This window comes from Xyrauchen texanus, chromosome 1 (genome assembly GCF_025860055.1).
Source record: "Xyrauchen texanus isolate HMW12.3.18 chromosome 1, RBS_HiC_50CHRs, whole genome shotgun sequence".
NCBI lineage: Eukaryota > Metazoa > Chordata > Actinopteri > Cypriniformes > Catostomidae > Xyrauchen > Xyrauchen texanus.
The window spans coordinates 37908012-37934115 of record NC_068276.1 but is presented as its reverse complement, the minus strand read 5'-3'; the positions used below and the strand labels follow the sequence as shown (position 1 = coordinate 37934115).

At 40.2% G+C, this 26104-nt stretch overlaps 1 protein-coding gene and 1 pseudogene across 2 annotated transcripts in view; one reads left to right on the top strand and one right to left on the bottom strand.

Annotated features, from left to right (window-relative positions):
- The first annotated feature begins 6291 nt into the window (after positions 1-6291).
- On the top strand, positions 6292-20581 carry LOC127645384 (RING finger protein 32-like; annotated as a pseudogene).
- Positions 20582-22459: 1878 nt separating this feature from the next.
- Positions 22460-26104, bottom strand: part of LOC127628003 (limb region 1 protein homolog) — a 53102-nt gene continuing 49457 nt past the window's right edge. For both annotated transcript variants that reach the window (XM_052104686.1, XM_052104805.1), the window contains one exon: positions 22460-26057. In XM_052104686.1, the coding sequence (XP_051960646.1) occupies positions 25972-26057 (86 nt within the window). In that variant the 3' untranslated portion in view covers positions 22460-25971. The remainder of the gene's footprint in view (positions 26058-26104) is intronic.

Genomic DNA, 26104 nt, shown 5'->3' with positions numbered 1-26104 from the left:
CACCTTCTCCAGGCCATCTCTCCATCCATCTTACCTGGACTCACACACATAATTAACACGTCTCTACTTACATGCACTTTTCCCACTACATTTAAGCAGGCTCGAGTAACCCCGCTGCTGAAAAACCTGCACTTAACCCCACACAGATAGAACACTACAGAACAGTCTCTCTCATCCCATTCATGGCAAAAACACTTGAAAGGGCAGTTTTCAATCAAATCTCTGTCGATCTCTCACAGAACAAGCTGTTGGAAGACAATCAGTCAGGCTTCAAAAGTGGACACTCCGTCACTGAGGTCACTGAGTCAGGTGAAAGCTGAATCCAAATCATTTGTTCTGATTCTGCTGGACCTTTCTGCAGCCTTTGACACAGCCAACCATCAGATCCTACTCTCCACCCTCTCTACTCTGGGCATCACAGTAACTGTGCTTGACTGGTTGACCTCCTATCTCTCAGATAGGTCCTTCAAGGTAGCCTGGTGAGGTGAGGAATCCAAGCCACATCGGTTACTCACTGGGGTACCTCATGGATCAGTGCTTGGGCCAATTCTCTTCTCTATATACACAACATCACTGGGACCCATCATTCAGTCACATGGTTTTTCTTACCACAGCTATGCTGATGACACGCAACTCTACTTGTCTTTTCAGCCCAGCGACACCACAGTGACTGCTCGAATCGCTGCCTGCCTGGCAGACATGTTGGCCTGGATGAAGGAACACCACCTGCAACTCAAACCAGCCAGTACCAAACTCCTTGTCTGTCCAGCAAACCCTGCTGTTGAACACAACATCACCATGCAGCTGGGTACAACTACAGTATCGCCTTCTAAAACGGTCAGAAATCTAGGGGTAACTATCGATAACAAGCTAAATTTCACAGACCACCTCACAAAGACTGCAAGATCATGTAGATTTACACTCACTACACAATACAAGGAAGATAAGAACCTTCCTCTCTGTACATGCCACACAACTGCTTGTCATAACTAGACTGGACTACTGTAACACTCTCATTGCAGGCCTCACTGCATGTGCAATTAGACCTCTACAAATGATCCAGAATGCAGCAGCACATCTGATCTTTAATGAACCAAAGAGAATGCATGTTACACCACTCTCTGTCTCTCTCCACTGGCTCTGATGCTAGCATACAAAATAGTCACTGGGTCAGCTCCAGCATACCTAAAATAATATCTGCAGCACTACATTCCCACCAGAAGCCTGCGGTTGGCTTAGGAATGTCACCTTGTCGTACCAACACAAAGAGGCACAAAAACACTGTTAGGGGTATAACAGTTATGGCCCGGACCAGATATGGAGAAAGAAGACCAGGAGTCGAGAAGTTCAATTAAAGAATCAAAAATTTACTGAAGTATAGTCTGCAGTGAAATTGGTAGAGCCAGCGGCAAAGTCTCACGAGGAGATCGAAAGCCAACTCGTACCTTACACAAAATCTTACATCAATTATACCATTTGCAAGGACGTACATTCCAGTATTTTACTCCTGATTGGCTAAAAGACCATAAAGTCACAACATATAGACAGCTATGCGGCCTATCACATTAATCAGCGCACTTGTCGTCCGAGCCCGAGATTTACATCTGAAGTGACCTCGCAGATGGTCGCGGGGCGTCTTCGAGTCGGCCTGGTGTGCCTTCCTGGGTTCAAAACCTGGGTAGAAAGTCAAACGCACACACAAAACACTGACGAACGACAGTTCTTCTCTGGGCACAAGAGAGCCAGAGCACAACGTTATCAGGCCATTTAAACCAAAACAGAGAGATAAAATATTCACTCCTCGGGCAGAGGAGAGGGGTAGAAATAACATACATTTCTTCCCTAAAGAAATAATAAGAGAAAATCACACTTCTACTATTCAGGTATTATTACATAGGATTTTAAACCATATAATTAGTCATGGAAAGGTAACAATCAAACACAGAATACATCTGGAACCTATGTTTAACGCATTCTCCCTGCCCCCGAAGAGACTGGAGCCTCACAGATAAGCTTATCCCCAAAAGACCTTCAGCCTACGTGCAGGACAGAGAGAAAGTCTCTGGAATGTTCCTAAAAGAGACTAGTTAGCATTCAACACACATATGATTCAAAGTATATTTCAGTTATGCAAAAGAAAATAGAATTGATTATGTGATCATGCATATAGTTAATTCATCACTTTATTAAAGAAGTTAAGCAACAGAATACAGATAGATATTGATATAAAAGGATATATATATATATATATATATATATATATATATATATATATATATATATATATATATGTATTGATATATTTGAAGAGACAAGGGATTTTGACCCTCACCCTTCAACACTTTCCCAGACTCTCAGTTTCATCATACCACATTGGTGGAATGACCTTCCCAACTCCATCCGTGAAGCTGACTCACTCTCTGTCTTCAAAAAACGACTTAAAACACATCTTATCCATTCACTAAAAATAAATACATAATTCTTGTTGCACTTAAATCTGTTTTGAATACTATTCTGATGCTAGTAAAACTTTGTAGTATAGCACTTTTCGTACAAATGTCTCCTTAAGATGATTCGCTTATGTTTTCCTCTTTTGTAAGTCGCTTTGGATAAAAGAGTTTGCCAAATGAATAAATGTAAATGTAGGTAAGTAGGCTACTGGATGGATGGATGGATATATTATTTCTGATGGAGCATCGTTGGACTATTACAAAAGGGGCTTTTTAGTCTTATCAAAATGAGTCTCTTCTTATTTTGCACCTTATAACTGAAGAGAACGTTTGTCTTATTTCCCCTGCTACAGTCGACGAGCTAATGCTATCTGTTGTGGTTAAAGGCTATTCCCGAACTATGTATTATTTATGTTCTGTTTTATTATTGACAAAGTGAAAATGCGTAAATATTTGCTGTCTTCTGTTTGTTTCCATTCAAATGGTCTTTTAAAAATGGTGTGTGTGATGACGTCATGCTTAAATCAACACTTTGTCGCAAAAATGTTTAAGCTGTTCCATACAGAAATGTGTGTATATCACTAATTGTGTACCTTTTAATTAGGGACCAGATGTCCCTAAGTTAATCAAATATAGTGTAAATAATGTATAAAATATAATTGTGAAAAAAATACGATCCATGAAACGTCATGTCTCTTTAACATACACTTTATTAACACTTTATTACTCATTAAGTGTATGTTAATTTATTACTGCACAACAGAATACTTTTTGTAGACAATACATTACCTTAGATTATAGAAAGAGCAAAAACACTTGAAAGAAAAATTATGTTGCATACATTCAAGATGGCTCTTACAAACAGCTTAAAAGAGGTAGGATTATCAAATTGTACAAACATTTTAAACATAATAAACATCTGACAACACTTACCAAAGTTTACCAAAGAATTACAGCACAATCATAAAACTGAAATAAAAATGTGAAGTTCCAAAAGGCATATTTAGGCAGCATAAAATTAATCCACACGACTCCAGTCAATCGATTAATGTCTTCTGAAGCGAATCGATAGGTTTGTGTAAAAAATAAATCAATAATTAACTTGATTTACAGTTTTGTAAATCAATAAATACAAATCGCTTTCTGCCAGCAGTCAATGTGAAGCCAGCGCATCTGCGTGTTCTCTGCGTGTTTACGCAGGGTTTCAGTTATGCCATCTTCAGGTGTAAGAGACTCACTTCGTACACGTTAGTGTTTCATCTAGACTTACCTTTCATTCTGAGTAATTACATGAAGTTTTGAAGAAATTTTTTTTTTGAAGTTCTCATACATCAAAACAATAAGTTATGATATGTTCTTCAAAGAGTAGTTCTTTTTGAAAATCTTAGCTTGACGTCATGCTCCAGGTTGACACAGTATGATTTAAATGAAATTACATGTTCTACCATTTTCAGTGTTTAAAATGAGTCTGTGACTGTGTTCTGTTGGGGTGAAGGATAAATATAACCTGAACAACTACCTGTTTGCTAACCACTGATGATGATGTGTTACATTTTATTGTAAACTATATATTCTTTGGTAATACAAAAAATTAAATACAAAATATTAAGAAAAAGTGGTGTCAAAGCTTCATTTACATTTATGCATTTGGTAGACGCTTTTATCCAAAGCGACTTACAGAGCCCTTATTACAGAGACTATCCCCCCGGAGCAACCTGGAGTTCAGTGCCTTGCTCAAGGACACAATGGTGGTGACTGTGGGGTTTGAACCAGTGTCCTTCTGATTACCAGATTACAGTTATGTGCTTAGGCCACTACACCACCACCACTCATCGGGTTTCCATGTCAATTATGATCTGAGTTTGGTTTATATATATTCCGTTTACATCACTGTATTTCAGCATTTTACACAGATGTGGAATAAGAAAAAATATATATTTATTTCAGTATTCCTCACAAAATAAGCCTCAGCGATTTAAACTGACAGACCTCTATTGCAGAAGAATGGGATTGATTTGGATATGAAGTTTACCATGAAACCACTGAAAGCATGTAATTATAGGAATTTGGCAAAATATAGTGTAAAATGTACTGCAGGATATATTCTTAGAGTACGCACAGAAATCTGCCTGTAAGAGCTTTATATGTAGGAGAGAACGGGGTAAGTTGTCACACTCTTCATTCCTCCACCACAAGAGCTGCTGTCTCAAAAATCATATAGCTACCTAGTATGACAACATGTTCTATGGTTAACTTCCTGTTCGCATGTGGTCACAGTAACTTTATTCTGTGGCGAGCACAATTTTCTTGTTTTTCACCTTCAAAAGTAAACAAAAAAATGACTACATTTTTGTAGTTTTATTTACACTACAATACATTTTATGTAATAAAACTTTGTTAGGTATGAATGTTCAAAATTATATTTTTGTACTGAATAGAGGAAATATTAAAGTGTCTACTTTAGCTGCAGTCCTATGTTGAGCTAACTTTCAGATTTAGCTAACATTAGCACACATGTCAGTTTGGGGCAAGTTGTCTCAATGACTTTGGGGCAAGTTGTCACATGTGAAGAAAGAAAGATGGTTAGAAATTATAAAAGAAAGACGGAGAATGGCAGCACAGGACCTGATGTTATGTTAAAGGCAGTGAGACAGGTGAAGTTGCAAAATAAATCAATCAGGAGTACAGTGGGAGATTTTGGCATAAATTACCCCACTCTTATTCAGTATTGTCAAAAGTTTCCCACAGAAGTAGAAAGTCATGCAGCTATGCTAACAGTTTGCACCATCCTACGTTACGGATCGCCCAATTCAGAATCCAGGCCACAGAACCAACTAGGGCTGCACGATTATAGCAAAAATCATAATTGTTGATTATTGCTCTCGATGTTGTAATCACGATTATTAATGCCGATAAAAAAAATGTATTACCGTGACGTCACAAACTAAGCAAATGTGTGGTTCTACAGAGTAGCATATTTCAATGGTGGATATGAGCTGCGCTCCAGTTTCTTTTAAGCATCTTTTAAGCATTTTATTGAATTGTATTTTATATTCTAATAATGTTTGTTAAGGTAAGGCAAATTAAAATAAATGTAAAATGATATCTATGGTATAGAATAAATTGAATTATTGCTAAATTACTGCTTAAATTATTAGTCCACGTACAGTAAATAATATGGCATATTCAGTATTCAAATTTATTAACGGCTGATTTAAATCGACCAAGTTACTGCGTTCAGTAAGCGCTTAGGTGGCGAGACAGGGGACCATTCATCCCATTAGATCTTCAATGGTGAAACGCTCCACACAATGTTCTGCACTCTCATGAATGTTCTCATTAAAAACAAAGCTGTCTAATCAGCATAACAACTCAATTATTTACACTGCGTCTGTGCCTTGATTAGAACAGGATCGTTTTAGTTTTGTCATGTTGCTCATTTGCAGTGTATTTAAACATTCTACGTTCAAAGCGAGTGGTGCAATATGCAATGAATCCAAAATATTTACAAAGTGCTTTTCGCTCTTGTTCTACAGCTTAAACATAAAGCAAGCATCTGGGCATAAGAGATGGTTTAAAACTTGCACATTAGGTTCAGTTGTCATTACAGATAGGACGGAGGACTAATCTAAGTGGCTCTGATTGGCCATTGCCGTTTCATTGTTCAACGGACATGTTAGTGATTGGTTAGAATACTCAACCGCTGCAAAAACATGTTGTAAATAGAAACCATTGACGCAACAGGAGTAGACTTAAATTGAACATACATAATTGTGGCAGCCGTAATCATAATCGTGATTAGTTTTTCTATTAATTGTGCAGCCCTAGCACCAACCCAGCCATGCCAGGTCCCAGCACCAATCCAGCTACGCCAGGCCCCAGCACCAGCCCATCCTCTCCTGCAACGACCTCAGACCCAGAACTACCCAATTCCTATGCTAGCATCAGCTCACCATTTTCCAGAAGTGTCAGTGCTGACACAAGTCTACCAACTCCAGAGGACATCTGGCCCTATTCAAATGCTGGTCCCTGAAAAATACTTGCAAAGGAAGAAAACGGTGCAAAATAGCAATTCTAACTGACACACCAGCCAAGCAGGCACTAGAAATGGAAAAGAAAAAGGAACAACTTAGCAAATGTCTGTTTCAGAAGAAAGGGAAGCCAAGGGAGGAATACAAATCTGGATCTGTAAAGAACAAGAAGGCAGTTAAAAACAGAAAATCCAAGACCAGTCATCATCAGATGAAGAGGAGTGCCTCTGCCTCATCTGTGTGAAGCCATTCTCAAACAACCACCCAAAGGAAACTTGAGTGCAGTGTGTAACACTGGTGCAACAAATGGGCTCATGATGATTGTACCTCAGGCCAGGCAATCTATGCGTGCCAGAACTGCAACTCAGAAGATGAGTATGATTAGTCAGATAAGGATGTGTTGTCTTTTTTTATTATTTACGGATGATTGATTGTTATTTTGAGTTCTTTAATGATGTTGAATTTGATTTTGAATTTGAAATAAAAAAAATCTATATTCACAATTAAGAAGTTGTGTTTTTATGTTGATAATCCATTGTGACAATTTACCCAACACAGTGTGACAATTTACCCGCTGATGGGGTAAGTTGTCACAAGTGCACACACTGTATTTAACTGTATAAATCTGTACTCAAATAAGATATGAAGATGTAATGAATACAAAATATTTACCCAAGACTTTCTTTCATTTGGTATGACATTTATACCATTGTGATGTATTGTGCCCAGTCAATGTAAGAAAGAGTGAAAAGTGTGACAACATACCCCGCTCTCCCCTACAGGGATCTGGGGGCTTGCTCCAGTTTTGTTTCAGTTGACTGTAGGTAAATTTCCACTGTATTCAGTGCTGTATTCATAAATATCTCTATACTGTTTTACTGTGTGAGAATCCGCTCCCAATGATTCGGTGAGAGAACTCTGAACGAATTGTATTGAATCACGAATAGATTCAGACAGTTTTGTAAGCCTGTTTGGCCAATTCACTGAAAAGAAGAGGCTCAAAAGAATTATTAATTCACAAACTGGGCATTTCTAGTTCTTTTAAACAGCCAACAGAAATACGGGACACATTTCATGATTGGTGAAATATTCTGAGAGTAAATGTTTCTCAAGTGTAGTAGCGGTACACACTGTGCGTACAGCCGTACAGCTGCAGGCGCCACTGATGATGTAAGTACTATTGTAGTATTCCTTCTCCACGAGTATAAAACGTATGGAGAGCGAACCAATACAATACAGTAATCCATATAGCTAACACAATTCATTTCGTTTCCATCACAGGTGTTCTCTTGTCTACATTATTTCAAAGTCACAGAATGAGAGATGCAGTAAGTAATCAATACAGAACGTACGGTTTGTCAGGCTGCGCATGCGTAGACGGTTTTTCGTTTAACATTAACCAAGTGTGCTCATATAGATGAAGTGCACGTGACTGCCTGCTGTTGTCCATGAAGCAGCAATAACCTCTGCTTATTATGACCTTAAAAGAAAAAATGTGGCATGGGACCCCATAGGCAGGGGCGGAGCCAGGAGTTTTTCACAGGGGTAGCCGGGCAGGGGCCAGCAATCAGTCTGTGGTGGCACAGAAATATTTGGGCAGTACATGTTAAGTCTTGTGCTCAAAAATGACAATTGCATGTGGAGTGGTCAATGGTGTGGTCAGGCTTCAGTCCATGGTGGCCACTGCCACCCCTGGCCACTCCCTAGCTCCGCCACTGCCCATCAGTAACTTTATTTTCTCGCGGAAACAGACGCGGGCAATATGAGAATGTCCAATGCGACCGCCCTACTCACGAAGGATGTGTGAACCTGGCGTGAATCTGATGAGCCTCGCCTCGTCTAGTCCATTCATGTTTATGCTAATGATGTAATAATGATTGTAATCATCATCATGTACGTGTACCATGTTATGGTACTTATCCATCCCTCTAAAATGATGCAATGTCAAATTTAACAACATGTAATCTTACCATTAAATAAGGCGTAAGTTCTGTGACACATTATCAGTCACAAATTCACAGACTTTGCATATCACTATAACAGAACTCAGCACAGCTCTTCAACATCCTATTAAAGTTATAAAATTTTGTTTGGCAACAAATTACGCATGTTACTGAATGAAAGTATAGCCTAAGTATAACAGCAGTAGGCACTGAAAAACTTCCCAGTCTCAAGTGTTAAATTTGGCTTCTGTAATGTATTTACTGAGCTTAACACCTCAATGTACCATAGGGATTCAGCTGTAAAGCGGAGAGTGGGAGGCTGACTCTTCAGCTAGCACTACAGTACCATATCACGCTAAACATTTCTGAAGGAAACATCCCCTGCAACCTCCCTGCGTCAGAGGTTTCCTGTCGAGCTGCCTGTAGGGCTGCCCATGGTAGTAGGAGGCACAAAAATCAAAGCTCAACCAAAGCTCAACGCAGACACAGAGGCTAGAGGAGAAAGAATATGTGGTAGATACTGCCCGTCCACCTCTGACTCTTGGTAGGCTGTGGTCATTGTGCTTTTTCGTGGTGTTTAGTTGTTAATAATGGTGAGAATAATGATGATGGTGGTTGTTATTAAGCTCAGAGGATGGGTCTTGTGGCTGCTCCCTCAAGGAGACTAACAGCGGAAGAGTGGACAGATGTTAAAGCCAGGTCCATCCAGGAGGGAGACTCGTCTCTGCCTTGGCAATATTCAGGGAGGAGTTTCAGCTGCCACCTCAGGTAATTGCACTTAAAAACTGATGCTTGATATATTTTATATATATATATATATAGATAGATATTGATGTAGTAAGTATGTTGATCCATTTCACAACTAAGCATCTTTGCAATTTAATATTAGATTGATGGTATTTAAGACTGAAGTGTGAAGACAATTATGGAAATGTTTTAATAGACCCAAATGAACAATGACTTTTAAACAAATAAAAATGTCTTTAAATTACTTAAAAATAACCAGTCATGATTGCTCTTGGGAGGATTCAACCTTCCCTGCATTCCCCATTTAAGTCCACATCTTCCTTTTTTACCTTCACATGTCAAATGTCTAGCTGTAATTGTTCAGGTATGCTGTTTTCACAAAGTTCCTGCTGTGCATTTCCCATGTTCAGTCAGTCAACAGATGCCCTCACTTTTTCCTTCACATGTGAACACTCACTTTTTAGGGCCTGTGTTCTATAAACACCTCTACAAATGTACCCATAATGTCTTGGAACTCAACTGTATCATGAATGATGTAGCAATCAGTTAGGTCAGTGCGAAAGGCCAAACAGCCATTTACAACTTCCTGATCCCCTTTTAAGATGCCAGTCTCTTCAAGAATGCTGGTAAAAAATGACCAGCAACAGAGAAGACAGTTGCCTTAGTCACATGTAAATATTAGTTTGAGTGTGTCTGTACTGTATGTGGGCAGGTTTAAGTGGTTTACGAGGACTTTTTTTTTAGGTTACAAACTGGTAATTACAAGGGTATTACATTTCTAATGTTACCATAATTCAAATCACTTAAAAAAAAAAAAATGTTATGTTTTTTGTGAGGGTTAGGTTTAGGGGTAGGGTTAGGAAATAGAATCTATAGTTCGTACAGTATACAAATCATTATGTCTATGGAGAGTCCTCATAAGGATAGCCACACCAACATGGTCTTTGTGATTATTAATATTAAGTATACCCTGTTTTGGACAGGTCTTAATTTCCTGTTCCCATGTATTTCACAAAGTTACCACAGATTCTTCCAGCATAATCAATTGGTATGAAAGCCTTAAATCCACATAATAAAAAATGATTCTTAGTGATTTAGTCCAATTTATTCTCTTATTTTATCTGTGTCTGAGGTCCTTTGAAAACTTCTCAGGCAGGAAGAGCTGCCCTATGTTCAGGAAGGAACAGTATGAGACAAGAGTGATATATAATGGTGCTCGGTTCTATCGGAAAAAATGTGCTATCAGGTAAAGGCATAGACGTCTATGAGGATCATGACTGGGTCTAAAGAGGGGCTGGGGACCCCATAGATTTTCACCCCCTCAGACAAAGAGAGAACCCATTGCCCACACTTAAGGTCAAAATGCCCTCCAAAAGATCACATGTTATTACTGGCCCAGATGAGGATGGACATTCTACATCCATTAAAATTATTGAACCTTCCAGTATTCTTACATTTCTTATGTTTTCCTTTCTTTTCATAATAGAATAAAAGCTTCCTGGCAAGGCTGCCTTGTTCGCAAATGGTACAGGAACATAAGGAAACATGTGCCTCCAAATAGACCAGCAATTAAACTAAGATTTTCGAGAAAAAAAAGTAACATTAATAGCACCTTCACACTTCACACTTTTTTTGTTGAAAAATCACGCAGAAATACACAGGGTTGGGGAGTATCGAAATACAAGTAACGTGAATACGTATTTAAAATATAAAATATAAGTAACTGTATTCCACTACAGTTACAATTTAAATAATTTGTAATTAGAATAAAGTTGCATTAAAAATGTTTAGAATAAAGTTGCATTAAAAATTTTATTGTCATTTGTTTCATTTAATATTTAGTCCTTTCAGATGGAAACATTTATACATATAAATGATTCAAAGTGCATTTGAACAACAGTGAAACACTTTCTTATGATGTGTTACAATCATACGAGAAGACAGAGAAGTAAGTTTGGAGCAGAAAAAACAGAAATAAACCTTGTGTAAATTGTTAGCTTTATGCTAAGTTATTTTACATGCACATGTTACCACGCACGATCATATTGCATCAAGAAAATTCACGTTAGATCATAATAAATTTTTTCTAGTAAGACCTTTGATATTAGGGCAAAAATTATATTCTTGATAATAATTTTTGTATTGTTTTTGTGTAAAAATATAAAAAAAATCCTTAAAACAAGATGAATTTGATTAATCTTGTTTTAGAAAAAACTACATAAGATATTTCGTTTTTTCAGAGAATGTATTTTTAACATGTGTATGTTGTCTTACTGGTACTGGCAGAGTTTTTATAGTCAAAACAAGAGAACAAATCTACCAGTGCTGAAGAAGTAATCCAAAGTATTTAGAGTATGTTACTGACCTTGAGTAATCTAATGAAATATGTTACAAATTACATTTTACAGCATGTATTCTGTAATCTGTAGTGGAATACATTTAAAACGCAACCCTCCCAACTCTGGAAATACACTGGGAATGGGCAGGGGCTGGATTAAAACACTTAAGTGCCCCTGGGCATGAACACATACACTCACCTAAAGGATTATTAGGAACACCTGTTCAATTTCTCATTAATGCAATTATCTAATCAACCAATCACATGGCAGTTGCTTCAATGCATTTAGGGGTGTGGTCCTGGTCAAGACAATCTCCTGAACTCCAAACTGAATGTCAGAATGGGAAAGAAAGGTGATTTAAGCAATTTTGAGCGTGGCATGGTTGATGGTGCCAGACGGGCCGATCTGAGTATTTCACAATCTGCTCAGTTACTGGGATTTTCAGCACAACCATTTCTAGGGTTTACAAAGAATGGTGTGAAAAGGGAAAAACATCCAGTATGCGGCAGTCCTGTGGGCGAAAATGCCTTGTTGATGCTAGAGGTCAGAGGAGAATGGGCCGACTGATTCAAGCTGATAGAAGAGCAACTTTGCCTGAAATAACCACTCGTTACAACGGAGGTATGCAGCAAAGCATTTGTGAAGCCACAACACGCACAACCTTGAGGCGGATGGGCTACAACAGTAGAAGACCCCACCGGGTACCACTCATCTCCACTACAAATAGGAGAAAGAGGCTACAATTTGCAAGAGCTCACCAAAATTGGACAGTTGAAGACTGGAAAAATGTTGCCTGGTCTGATGAGTCTCGATTTCTGTTGAGACATTCAGATGGTAGAGTCAGAATTTGGCGTAAACAGAATGAGAACATGGATCCATCATGCTTTGTTACCACTGTGCAGGCTGGTGGTGGTTGTGTAATGGTGTGGGGGATGTTTTCTTGGCACACTTTAGGCCCCTTAGTGCCAATTGGGCATCGTTTAAATGCCACGGCCTATCTGAGCATTGTTTCTGACCATGTCCATCCCTTTATGGCCACCATGTAGCCATCCTCTGATGGCTACTTCCAGCAGGATAATGCACCATGTCACAAAGTTCGAATCATTTCAAATTGGTTTCTTGAACATGACAATGAGTTCACTGTACTAAAATGGCCCCCACAGTCACCAGATCTCAACCCAATAGAGCATCTTTGGGATGTGGTGGAGCAGGAGCTTAGTGCCCTGGATGTGCATCCCACAAATCTCCATCAACTGCAAGATGCTATCCTATCAATATGGGCCAACATTTCTAAAGAATGCTTTCAGCACCTTGTTGAATCAATGCCACGTAGGATTAAGGCAGTTCTGAAGGCGAAAGGGGGTCAAACACAGTATTAGTATGGTGTTCCTAATAATCCTTTAGGTGAGTGTATTTTGTGTCCCATGACTGTGCCCTATGAGACACAAAGTTTGCTTCCTGCAGGGGGCGCTTGATGGCTCAGAATACTGAATCCTCCTTTCATCCACATTCAAATCTCATAACTTCTATGTCTCATTGGATTTTTTTTTTTAAACTGGATAGATAGTTTAAACAAAAACGTATAATTGCAACTATTCATAACTGTGAATGGAGATCTGCCTCAGCAGTATCTATAAAAGCATGAACAATAAACAAACTTTATTATTGTTCTCTTAATAACAAGTTTAATTACTTCTTCAATACGAAACTGGCCTTTAAATGAACAGATAACAAAGAACTTTGAAAAGAACCCTGAACGTTTAAAACACTGCCATCAACACCATAGATACATAGCCTAATAGCATTTAGTTGATGTTTTAATATGTTTATGCTCATTATGTCACAGGGCCACTGATCATTATAGTCCTGTAAAGACCTTGTCTTGTTGAGGCTAACGTTAAAGTAAGGCTAAAAAGTGAGGCAGCAACTGTCAGGTCTTGGTTAAGCTTTATTTTGTAGACAATTTGGGATGTTACTAGTCTTGTTACTTGTTACATGTTACTACTTGATAGCGTTTTTCTAGTGTTTGTCCCAGATTTCTTTTGACCTTTGGAACAGCAGGAAGCTGTTAACCAGACAAACAAAATTGGACAAAAGAAGAAAGGAGAGAGAATGTAGTTATCACTTTAATTTTAGATAGGTTTTCAATCAGCCAGTCCGCATTTTACTATTTTCTTCAGGTAAATAACAAAAGTCAACATATTAAAAAGGTAAATTGGTGACATTAAGATTGATTGCACCTACCCAGTCTTTTCTCAGAATGCAAGGAGGCAGAGTTCAAACTGCCACGTGTTGTTTGTCCTTTAACGTGTCTACGTTTGAAATCCTCGGAATGCTTAATGACTGTTTAATTATTGATTAAATAAAGCTACAAAGAAACCACCAATGTCATGCAGCGCTGCAATGTGTGTGTGTACCTGTGCATGCGTAAAACAATATTCTGGGTTCAAGTTAAGCTCAATCGAGAGCATTTGTGGCATAGTGTTGATGATTAGCACAAAATTTTATTTTGACTTGTCCCTTCTTTTCTTTAAAAAAGAGCATAAATCTGGGTTAAGGCACATACAATGGAAGTGAATGGGATCCAGGCACATGCACACATAGACATCAAAGGGTGCTTGAGCACCTTTCCTTTTTCTTCCTCAAGAGAAACTGGCCTTTTTTCTGGGGTGCTTTTTTTTTTTTTTTTTTAAATGAATACATATATATTCCTGTTTGTGCACAGCTTCCCTGTCAAACAAATATATTTATTGTATAAAAAAATCTAAATATGAAGTCAGGGGATGAGACTTTGTGGATTTCCGATGCCCTTCCTCCCTCCGTCCGCATCTCAGCACCTCCGCACAGCACACATCGGCACATCAGACACACAGACAGGCAGGCAGCAACCCCTCCCAGCTCTTATCCCAGTTATGTTTTTCTTGGCTTATGTGGAGGTGAGTGGTGATGAACAAAACCTAATCTACCATTGCCTTGACTTTACAGCCAAAAAACAAATGTAATAAACTTGTGTCTTGCTAAAATGCATGACTCACGAGCTACTAGCTAATGTAATAAGTTAGCTATAGTTTAGCTAAGGCAATATATCATGGACATACAGGCTAATGTACTGTCCTTAATGGAGACACTACAGGTGAATACAGTAAAATTTGTTTCTAATAACATCATTGATATGCAAATTAGGCGTTGATTTTGAAGTGTTATGTATTCCAATAACACCAAAACAATTAAAGCGATTTAATGCCCTGTGCAAAATAAACAAATTATTAGTGAAACTATGTCCCTCTCCTTGGTGCAGTCATTTATTCTAAATATAAACTTGAAACTAGTAGCATAGAAAACATGCACACTGTGGCATAGTTTCCTTTGCTGTTGCCTGCTCTTGTGATAAACCTAGTGAATACTAAAGAAGACCGTGGTCTCTGTGTGAACTGATTATTTTGTAGAAATCTGTTGAGTATGAAACAATTGCGTGAGTGAGAGGGAATTAAAATAAATGGGTTTGTTTTAATATATTTAACATTTTGTTTTAAAAAAATTTTTTTTTTAAATAAATAACTATGAGAAGTGCCCTTTTGATCCACTTGAGCCCTGCTCCCCAAAATGTCTGTGCACGTTCCTGATGGGGAATCCGTAAATGTTAAAACACTCACTGTTTTAAAATTATTCCACATTTCATAAACAATATACGTTTAAACATGTTAAAGCTTATTAACCTTTTCTGTATACAGTTATATCCAATTTTACAACTTTTATACTATGATGTTGTAATGCCTAAACTCTAAAACAACCATAACAATTATTTAAACAACTTTACAGCTCATATAATACACAAGTTTTAACAGAAGAATTAATGTAAGACTTATATAAAATGACAAGCTTCACATTTTTGCCTTAAAACCATCCAAAACTAGGCCCTCTAATTACTTTCATTATTAGTACTTTACTGAAACCTAAATTTTAGCTTTTTGTAAAAAAAAAAAAACTTTTTGTAAAAAAGGAGGGACGAGTCAGATTAATTCTTGTGGTCATCAACATTATGCTACAAATGCTGTCAATTGAGCTTAACTTGTCTTGAACCTGGAATATTCTTTTAAAGGAATAGATCACATAAAAAAATTCCCCGTCTGTCACTCACTCGATGTTGTGTCGATGAGTTGACACTAGGGGTCGCTCCTGCGGAGCCCAGACATCTCTGATCTTGAGAAATGGCCAATGAGAATTGGCAAGTGGAATTTGCATGCCACTCCCCTGGACATACCAGTATAAAAGGAGTGATGCTGCAAATACACATCAGATATCTTCTTCGCAGCCGAGAGAGCAGTCACAGAGCTGAACTCCTCTGCCGTCTCATTCATCTCTTCAAGCTGTTGGTTCTACGGCGCTTTCCAGAGAGTCTCCATCTCGCACACTACGTTGTGCTGAGTACACACCCCTGGGCGCTTCAGCAGCAGAAAAAGAGCTCACCAAGTGAATAACTTTGTTTATATATATATATTTATATTTCCCATATATATATATATATATATATATATATATATATATATATATATATATATATAAACACCAATAAAAGAGTATATTTCTCTAAAAGAGTGAGGAAAACGATGAAGCGTCTTTTTCAAGATGTCTTTCCGTTTGTGTGTATTTCCTGGTTGCGGTCGTTGTCTCTCCCCGTCTGATGGCCACGATCATTGCCCCTCGTGTCTGGGTGCTACCAATGTGGAATCTGCGTTTGTGGATGGTTCATGCCCTCACTGCGAGGGCATGACCATGGCTACGTTGCGGTCACGGCTCGCCCTCGTAAAAACGCAAGCCACCCCAGCTGCTCCCCGTCTCGGTCCTTCTACCTACAGGTATGAGGCAGTGTCGGCTAGCACTGGGGGCGATATGGGGACCTCAGTGGGAGCCTCTCCGCCGGGTATAACCCCACAGACCTCCCACTCCCCGTCACGCTCGTATGCTCCAACCGAGCACTGGAGCGGTTTGCCGGTTTGCTTCACCATGGACCCGCGATCTCATTCGGAGCGCCTGACGACGATGAGATCTCGTTCGTCATGTCTGACGCTGAGTCCACTCGGCTGGACTCCCACCCTCAGGTGCGGCGGCTCACTCGCAGGCTGATGCGGAGCTGACAGCCATGCTTGCCTGGGCAGCCGCGAGTGTCTGGCTGGAGTGGAATCCTCCGCTTCCCCCGAACCCTCGCGGCTCGACGATTGGTTCCTGGGGCTAGAGCGCCACTCACAGCCACGCTCCACCCCTGTTCCTTTCTTCCCGGAGGTGCATGAGGAGCTCACGCGCTTGTGGCAGGCACCTTTTACTGCCCGCACGTGAGCCGTGAGCTCCTCCGCTCTCACTACCCTCGACGGCGGGGCGGCAAGGGGCTATGCAGCGATTCCCCAGGTGGACCAAGCGGTCGCGGTGCACTTATGCCTGCAAAACGCCTCCACCTGGCGGAACCGCCCGAGGCTCCCATCCAGGGCCTGTACGCTGACTTCATCTCTGACGGCTAAAGCCTACAGCGCCGCTGGGCACGCCGCCTTCGCCTTGCATGCCATGGCACTCCTGCAGGTGCACCAAGCCAAGGGACTTAGAGAACTACACAAGGGTAGTCCTGACCTGGGTCTAATGCAGGAGCTGCGCTCTTCGCTCTCTGGGCAACGAAGGTCATGGAAAGGGCTCTCAGACAGGCGATGTCCACCTTGGTGGTCCAGGAGCGCCACCTCTGGCTCAACCTGGTCGAGTCGTGAGAGGCTGACAAGGTACGTTTCCTTGACTCCCCCATCTCCCAGGTTGGGCTGTTTGGCTTCACCATTTGAGACTTCGCCTGGCAGTTCTCAACGGTGAGGAACAGACGGAGGCTATACAGTATATCCTGCCCAGACAGAGCCACAGATCCTGCTCCCCATCGGCTCGTCGACCAGCGCGTCCCCCTGCAGTGCCAGCACCAACAACAGCCCCGCTGGCCGCCAAGAACCCCAAGAAGGCTTCGAAATGCGCCTGAGACGGGCAGCCCCGGGACTCAGGAAACTGCACTACAGGAGCTGGTAAGCAGACCACTTCCTCCCCCGCTGGAGAGGCGGGTGGAGAATCCTTATTTCCTTTTGAATTTTATTTTGCAGCATGCCCAACGGGCTGCAGTACCCACATTTTCCAAAAAAAGAGCAGTTTCCTCAGCCCCCGGGCTCTATTTCCGGTCTCCCCTGACGTCGTTATCACGACCGCCGGCCACCGCTTCTCTTTGGCAGGTACAGCGCCCTGGAACCGGACCTCTCACTTCCACGTACCCAGCCGTGGCACAACCCCTCACCCGAGCCGACGCCCAAAATTCTTCCTCCCCCATCATAGGCTGTTCCGGGAGCGGTCACAAGGAGCCAGGTAAGTGCTTCGATGTCCCTAGACTCAGCACCACGGGCTACGCCCCGTCGCTACGCCCCGCCTGCCGGTACATGCAATGCTATAGTCCCCTTGGTTCCTCTCGCACGGAGCTTGGGGGCGTGGCTAGCGCTCCCCAACCTGTCGCGTTGGCTGATCTGGACCATCCGACTCGGCTATGCGATTCAGTTTGCCAGGCGCCTGCCTAGGTTCAACGGCATCCACTCCACCACGGTCAGAGGCAAGAACGCCACTGCCTTTTGTGTGGAAATCGCCTCCCTTCTTTGGAAGGACGAGAAAGAGCATGTCTTCCAGCCGAGATGGGGTTTAAACCAAGGGGTTAAAACCAAGGGTTTTTACAGCCCCTACTTCATCGTACCCAAAAAAGGCGGCGGGTTGCAGCCAATCCTCGACCTGCGAGTTCTGAACTGGGCTCTGCACAGACTTCCGTTCAAGATGCTCACGCAGAAACGCATTCTAGCGAGCGTCCGGCATCTGGATTGGTTTGAGGCGATAGACCTGAAGGACACGTAGTTTCATGTCTCGATCCTTCCTCGACACAGACCCTTTCTCCGGTTTGCCTTCGAGTGTCAGGCATATCAGTACAAAGTCCTCCCCTTCGGCTGTCTCTGTCCCTTTGCGCCTTCACGAAGGTCACAGAGGCAGCCCTTGCCTCACTGAGAGAAGCGGGCGTCCGCATCCTCAACTATCTCGACGACTGGCTAATCTTAGCTCACTCGGGAGACATGTTGTGTGCTCACAGGGACCTGGTGTTCAGGCACCTCAGCCGCTTGGGGCTTCGGGTCAACTGGGAAAAGAGCATGGTGCGCCTCACCAGCAAGTGCGCACAGTCAGTGCTGAGCCGTCTGCATACGTTCAGACGGAACACGTTGGTCCCACTGAAATCCTTTCAGAGGCTCCTGGGGCATATGGCATCCTCTGCGATGGTCACGCCGCTTGGGTTGATGCATATGAGACCACTCCAGCACTGGCTACAGACCCAAGTCGAGAGACGAGCATGGCGCCACGGCACACACCGCATCCTCGTCACCCAGGCTTGTTGCTGCTCTCTCAGCCCCTGGTCAGACCTAGCGTTCTTAGACCTAGCGTTCTTACGGGCAGGAGTTCCCCTAGGCCAGGTCTCCAGGCACGTCGTGGTTACGACAGATGCCTCCCAACGGGGCTGGGACGCCGTATGCAGCGGGCCCTTGGACTTGCCCGCGACTGTGTTGGCACATCAACTGCCTCGAGTGTTATTAGGTGACACAAACAGTTAAGTTCTAGTCAGCTGGCCGGGTGTATCGCTTGTGCATAGCACCTTTCCCCTCCCTTGAGGTGAAGACGTGCACTCTTTTCCCCAGTTGCGTTCGCAGGAAGTGTGAACCCTGGACGTTCTTCCTCCCTAGCCTAGCGGCCACCGAGTCTTCGGAGAGGCTCGCTATCGCCCCGGTACAGGCGTCACTAGGCCCCCATACTGAGGTAAGTGCTCCACATGTGCTGGTTGTCCCCTTCGGCAAACCTGTGTGATAAATATCCCGCGAAATGGTTTCCCTGCCGGTTAACTGCGTCTTCCTTGGACAGAGGGCCCTCTACCCTGGGTCGCCGTGTTTGTAGTAACTCCTCCCCCCTTGGGTAGGATCTACCACAACGCCGCTCCACACGATGTGCTTCCGCTCCTAACCGGTAAGACCGTGTCCTTCCGGCCACAACACTGAACCAACCGCTGAAAGTGCTGGGTTTTTGGCTCGGCTCCTCAGTGCGATACCTGATGTGTATTTGCAGCGTCACTCCTTTTATACCCGTATGTCTGGGGGAGTGGCATGCAAATTCCACACACCAATTCTCATTGGCCTTTTCTCAAGATCTGAGATGTCTGGATTCCGCAGGAGCGACCCCTAGTGTCAACTCATTGACACAACGGAGGTTACGTCAGTAACCGAGACGTTTTATCATAATATACTTACCCTCATGTCATTCCAAACTCATATGACAACACTAATGGAAATGTATAAATATACCAGTCTGTCTTCTCAGCACAATGACAGTTAACACATATTTTTATAACTTTACAAGTATCGGCATATGATAGAGAGAAACAACCCAAAATTGAAGTAATTTTTCAGTAAAAATCTTGATGTCTGGTGCACGTTCTTGAGTGCTATGAAAGAGGTTTGTTCACAGTGCCATACACAAACTTGCATAGTTTTTAGCACTAACAGAAATGCAACTTCTCGTATAAGAAAGTTATAGGAGTTTGGAATTGTCATTATTGGGTGAACTATTCTTTTTAAAGTCCATTTCTGGAAAATGTTTTTCATGTATATCCATTCATATTGCTATTGATCCATCTGTCTGTTAACAGCTTTTCATTGCGAGTTTAAGATTCCAAATTGATTTTTGTTATGATGGAACAACAGTTTGCATCTTTATGTCTAAATGGATCCCATTTTCATGTCATTTATTTCCTTAATCAGCTTCAGGAGATTAACGACAGCTTGGTGTAGTCATGCAGAATAGATGTAGAAGCATTCCTGAATGATATTGATCGTTCAGTGTCCATGAGCCACAATATCCCATGCCGTTTTGAAAATAAGTACACAAGTGTTTCTGAAATGGAGGATAAGAACTGGCTGGAAGATCAAGAAAAGGTTTGTTCTGATAATGGCACTGCTCCTTCACCTACACACGCAGACTGAAATACCAATGTGCCTTTATCAAAGAGCAGCTCATCAATGCCTCTAATCCCTCTCTGCAGTCGTTCTCAGTCCTGCCCTTTGCCCAACGTGCCACCGCCTGTCTCAGAACACTCATGCCGTGTTGGCGGCACAGATGTTCCAATTCAACAGTATCAAACCCTCCATGAGATTATTGTTTACCTTGCTAATGAATGAGTGGAAATAATCCACTGTGTTTACTAAAAAACACAAGCTGTTCTGATAATGCATGCCTAGCCTTTCATTACATGCACGTCGAAAACAGCTTTGTCATTTCAATGGCCTCATTGTTATTGTGTTGAGGCAGCCAATGGCAGCGATCCTCTAAAAAGGAAATGCTTGTATCTAAATGAGAGGTCAGGCATATATCTTGAGAGTCTCAAAGCTAAGAGTTAAAGTCAGAAACAACCCAGGGAAACCCTGTTTCCCACCATGGCAAACAGAATGAACACTGAAATTAAATTTTCCAGTGCAAAGCAATTGGCCTGTTTAACTGAATAAAGGAAGCTAACAGTCAGTTAATGATTATGGCAGCACACCTATTTCTGTAACATTCAAATGGACTTAAATTGTGATATAAGCTGCACTCAGCCATCAAAAACCTGCTTATCATTTCCACCTGATAATGTAACAGGAAAACACTAACATAAGAAGGAGTGTTAATGTGCATATGTTTGTTTCATGGAATTGAAGGTCAGCATTTCAGTGGACTATAGAAAGCAAGAGGTTCATTAATACAATGCCCCATTAACAAAATTAAACACATAATGATCCTCATGTACTGTATACAGTCAGATCACACAGACTAAACAGATGAATTTTGTTTCATTATTAAGTAAAAAGGAACAGAAACTTGTTCGGGGGACCCTAACAACATGACTCTGACTCATTGTATCATTTAAGCTTTCTCCAGAGCACTTTTTCCAGAGAATTTTCAAACAGTGTTAATTAAATGTAATAAAGTCAAAGATGATGGCAACATATGTCCAATCATAAGCATTGATCATTTGTGTATTTTTAATACAATACAGCAACTGATTCAGTAGCAGACATCTTAATTGCCAGTGTCAGACAAGCATAAATCATTGTGTATTTTTAATGGTTATATTAAATGTCAGGAATTCTCCATGACAACACATTTTTATGGTGGTAAAGCACAACCCTGTTAACAGCTAATTGGACATCATGCAGAAATGTTTGATCCTAAAAGGCCATGGGTAAAATAAGCAAATGGATACTTGTATGAAATACAGTATGTTATGTTGTTGACATCTTGATATGTCATTGAAAGCAACTGCAAGGGCATTATGTATTTTTAGTATTTTCAGAATCATTCTCAATAAAGAGTTTAAAATGCAAAATGTTTGGATTACAAAATCCAAGTAATTGTTTTACTTGTTTCACTGTACGTGACTGATTACTCCACCAATATATTTTCTAATAGGAGGCTATTCCTTGTTGCTGGAGTAACAAATTATATTATTTTCCAGGCTGTCCCATTTGCCTGAACCCTTGAACACACACAATGCCATGTCGAAGGAAGGCAGAAATGTCCTATTATTGTCATCTCTTCCATGAAACCTGTTGGCAAGCCTTTGAGCATTTGTTAAAGAGATGAAACCCACATCTTCTCTGCAGGTCCCGCTACACCAAAACCCTTGTTTTAGAATTCATGCTCAGTATGTTTATGATAGACCACATATTTTAGTGTGCATTTATAAGATTAAATCTCCTGGGGAAAGTATGAATTTGTGTCATATGGATCATGATACAGAACATATCTATCTTTTTTACAATGTCTTAAGTACTAAATCAGTAGTCAAATTTTCCCGTAAAGCAGATCACATATAGGACTGAAAGTTTTACTACATAAGTCACATAAATTAGTGTTAGCACATAATAGTACATAAGTAAATAATACTGACAAGCAGGCAGAAAAAGAATAAGAACCACAGGGGTCACAAACTTTACTGTAAACTGCAGAGGAATACAATGTAAACAAACGAGAATTTGAACATTTTCCTTCGCAAACACCACAAACAATGCAATTTCTTAAAACACACCAAATGGGTAAGATGAACATTCTGAAAATACATTCACACATGTAATAGAAGAAACAGGCAAGAACAGAATTAAGAAAAAGTAACTTTCTCTTGTAGCTTAAGCTGAAAACTCAAATGAGACTGGTCACTTCACAGTGTGGACATTTAACTTATGAATGAACAAGAACAAGCTGTTTTGGTGTGTGGGTACTGTAGGCCACATTCTGTCTGCTAGAGTTAAAGAATAAGACAGAAATATCAAAATACAACAAAGCTTCAATCCGTTGTTTATTAATTTGTGGCTCTTGTAAGGAGAATGTGTCCTAAAGATGACGAGTTTAAGAGAGGATTCAAGACACTTGAACAGAAAAACAGAATACGGAATGTCACTGTTAATTCTAATACATCACTGCTAATGCCTTTGTTTTGCAAAACCCAAAACAGCAATTGACACACCAGCCCTTGCGCAGTATAAAAGGTTAGAAGCCTTGCACAGCAACATCCCCCAATAAGTCAATTTATTTAAAGGAGTAGAATTTTAATTATGTCCACAGACTGTATTAATGACACAGGATGTTCTGGCATAACAAAGACTGTGCATACAGAAGTGACATTAAAATTTGATTACGCTCTGTAAAAAACAACAAATACAGGCTCATTTCAATGACACAGTTATTAACATAATAAAATTTTTCTCCTAGAAACCTTTTCCTACAAAATAGTTTTTGTGCAAATCAAAAGGAAGACTTATTTTACATGTAACTTCTTTAATTTATGATGATAAAAACACCCAAAAATGCATCATATTGAACATAGCTTTCCCTTATAGCTGAAGCTGAGAATGTAGGCTTTGTAAAGTTAAAGGATTCACATGAGGGACACTGAATTCAAAGTTGCAGAAATCTATTTCTTAAAATTATGTATCAATATTCCAGATCAGTGCCCTGATAGATTAATTACCTTTGGCCAGTTCAAGATGAGTAACAAATATTTCCTATCATTTTGGTATGCCATGTTACTGACAATCACATAAGGGAGTCATAGCGAATCAGTCAATAAAAAGGTATACACACACAATCTCTCACTCTTTCGCTCATTTGCACCTCACACACATGCACAGTTTGCCTCCTCAATCCTGGACAAAAGTAGACGAAAACTGAAAAAGCCTATTTAAGGCACCAGAGGTTAAAAAAATAAAATAAAATAATTCTCCCAATAAACAATTGCAGAGTAACAAATTTTCTGGCCTTTTTCACAAATAGCATAGTATGAATGAGAATAAGAGCCCATTTCAGATCTACATTTTATAAAAATAAAAAGAGCAAATATACTGTATTTACAAGTAAATACATAATTTACATTGACATGAGACTTGCCATAGTTAGAGACAAAGAATGTGGACTGAACACTCAAGGATGCCTATGCATTTTTTTTATATATATATATCAAACATTTGCTCTTGAGTCACAGAGTAACAGAAACGTCAGGAATGGCCAAAACATTTTTCCTGTTGTTTTTTGTCAGAATGGGAATGTCTGGACACAGAGCATAAAATCAACTCTACGCTCAGTAACTTTTAGACAAAATTTAAATAAAAGTTAAAGAAGGAGAAAAAGGGGGAGACTAATTTACATGTTTCTATGACTTCTTTGTATTTCAAAGCTACTAAGGAGACCCTTCGATATTGCTTTTTACATGCCGACTCAGATCTGACTTCACATTCATTTTGAATCATCACACAATAAACTTCAATAGGAGTGTAACCGATTTATCTGGCTCTGCAGTCCTGTGTCCCCAGCCATTCTACACAAGAATCTACTAAATGTAAGGTTAGCCTCTGATCTATGTACACCAGTAATTCACTAGACTGAACAAGCTACGCCGGCCAGAGTGAATAAAAACACTGTACAAATTGAATTGTACAAATTTTAAGGAATAGTTCACCCAACAATGAAAATTCTCAATTTGTGTGAACTATTATTCCTTTAAATTCAATGTTCATGGATATAATAATCAGAGGGACACACTAGATGTTTAAAGGCTGTTTTCTTGAACTGCTAGTGATGCTCCATTGAAATAAGGCAAATATATAGATCTTTAAAAAGCACTGCAGCAATTACAAATTTCAAAGGAAGTATGTTATATGCTCTCCCACTAAGGGAAAAACTTGTATCAATTTACATAGAAGGTGTAGCATAGTTGTATAGTATCAGAGGTTGTCGAGGAAGTAGCAGCAGATTTAAGAACAGGAAGTTTATCCTAACATTGTGTCCCACCTACTGAAAACAATTATTTGGTGCATTTTAACACTGTGACAACAGAGAACGGAGTTCTAGATATAGTATACAACAATCCATGATTCCTAATTTCTAAACACGATCTGCTGTAACCAATCCTTGAAAACACACAATAATTAGAATAATAATAATATTAAGCAGTATCGTTGGTTGTTGCTTGTGACTCCAACCCATAATGTGCTGAACCCTGCCCACCGATAGGAAGAAGATTAAAACAGTAGCAGTGCAAGAAGACATTTTGGCAGGTAGTCTCCTCAGCTCAACATTTCAATACTCCCCAGAATATGCCAATATTTTGAGTAATGCACATGTTTTGGGAGTTTCCTTGTCAATTCCCAATACTTAATTCTGTCACATCCAACAAACCCTATTTATCACAGTAAAGCATGAGGAAACCAAAATCATAATGCTCCCTTCCTCTTTTATGCCTCTTTTAACATATAGCTGATCATATTTAAAAGTGTATGTAAACATATTCAATAGCAGAGACACAATAACAAGGTTTCAGATGACAAAACTTAACATGTCTAAATTAAAGCAAGAAATTCGACAGTAAATTACATCATTTGCATTGTAAATTGCATCATTTGCATTTGAATCAGTAAATTTTTAAATGAATATGTATATAAATTAACTTTTTAGGTTTACACTTCTTATAAGTTAGGCTTTCACAAAACTGTAACTTTTAGGCCATGAACCTATAAATGACAAAACCTCATTAAAAGGGTGCAGTCAAGGGGCCTTTTAGATGCACAAGTCAGTAAGAAAATAACATTCTGAATTGAAATTTACATGCAAAACAACTAATACAACAAAAAGATCTAACCAAAATTTGATAACCCACATAAATCAGTTACATTAATCATTGTGAAAACAGACTGCATGGTTCTTCAGTATCATCACTGTAGAAGTTTCACTGGTAGGTACAGCTTTGTGGGTTATGGGATATTGAATATTCTACACTTCTATTATTCTAATCTTAAAATTAAAAAGCATACACATACAGGTGTTTGAGTGTATGCACTGCTGATTCTCACAGAGTTTTCTGATGTCCACTGGCAGCATGTTTCCCTGATTCTGTGTCTGTTGTACAATTTGACAGATTAAATTTATCCAGACCTGAAACCAAGAAGATAAGAAGGAAAAAAATGGCACACACATTGGTA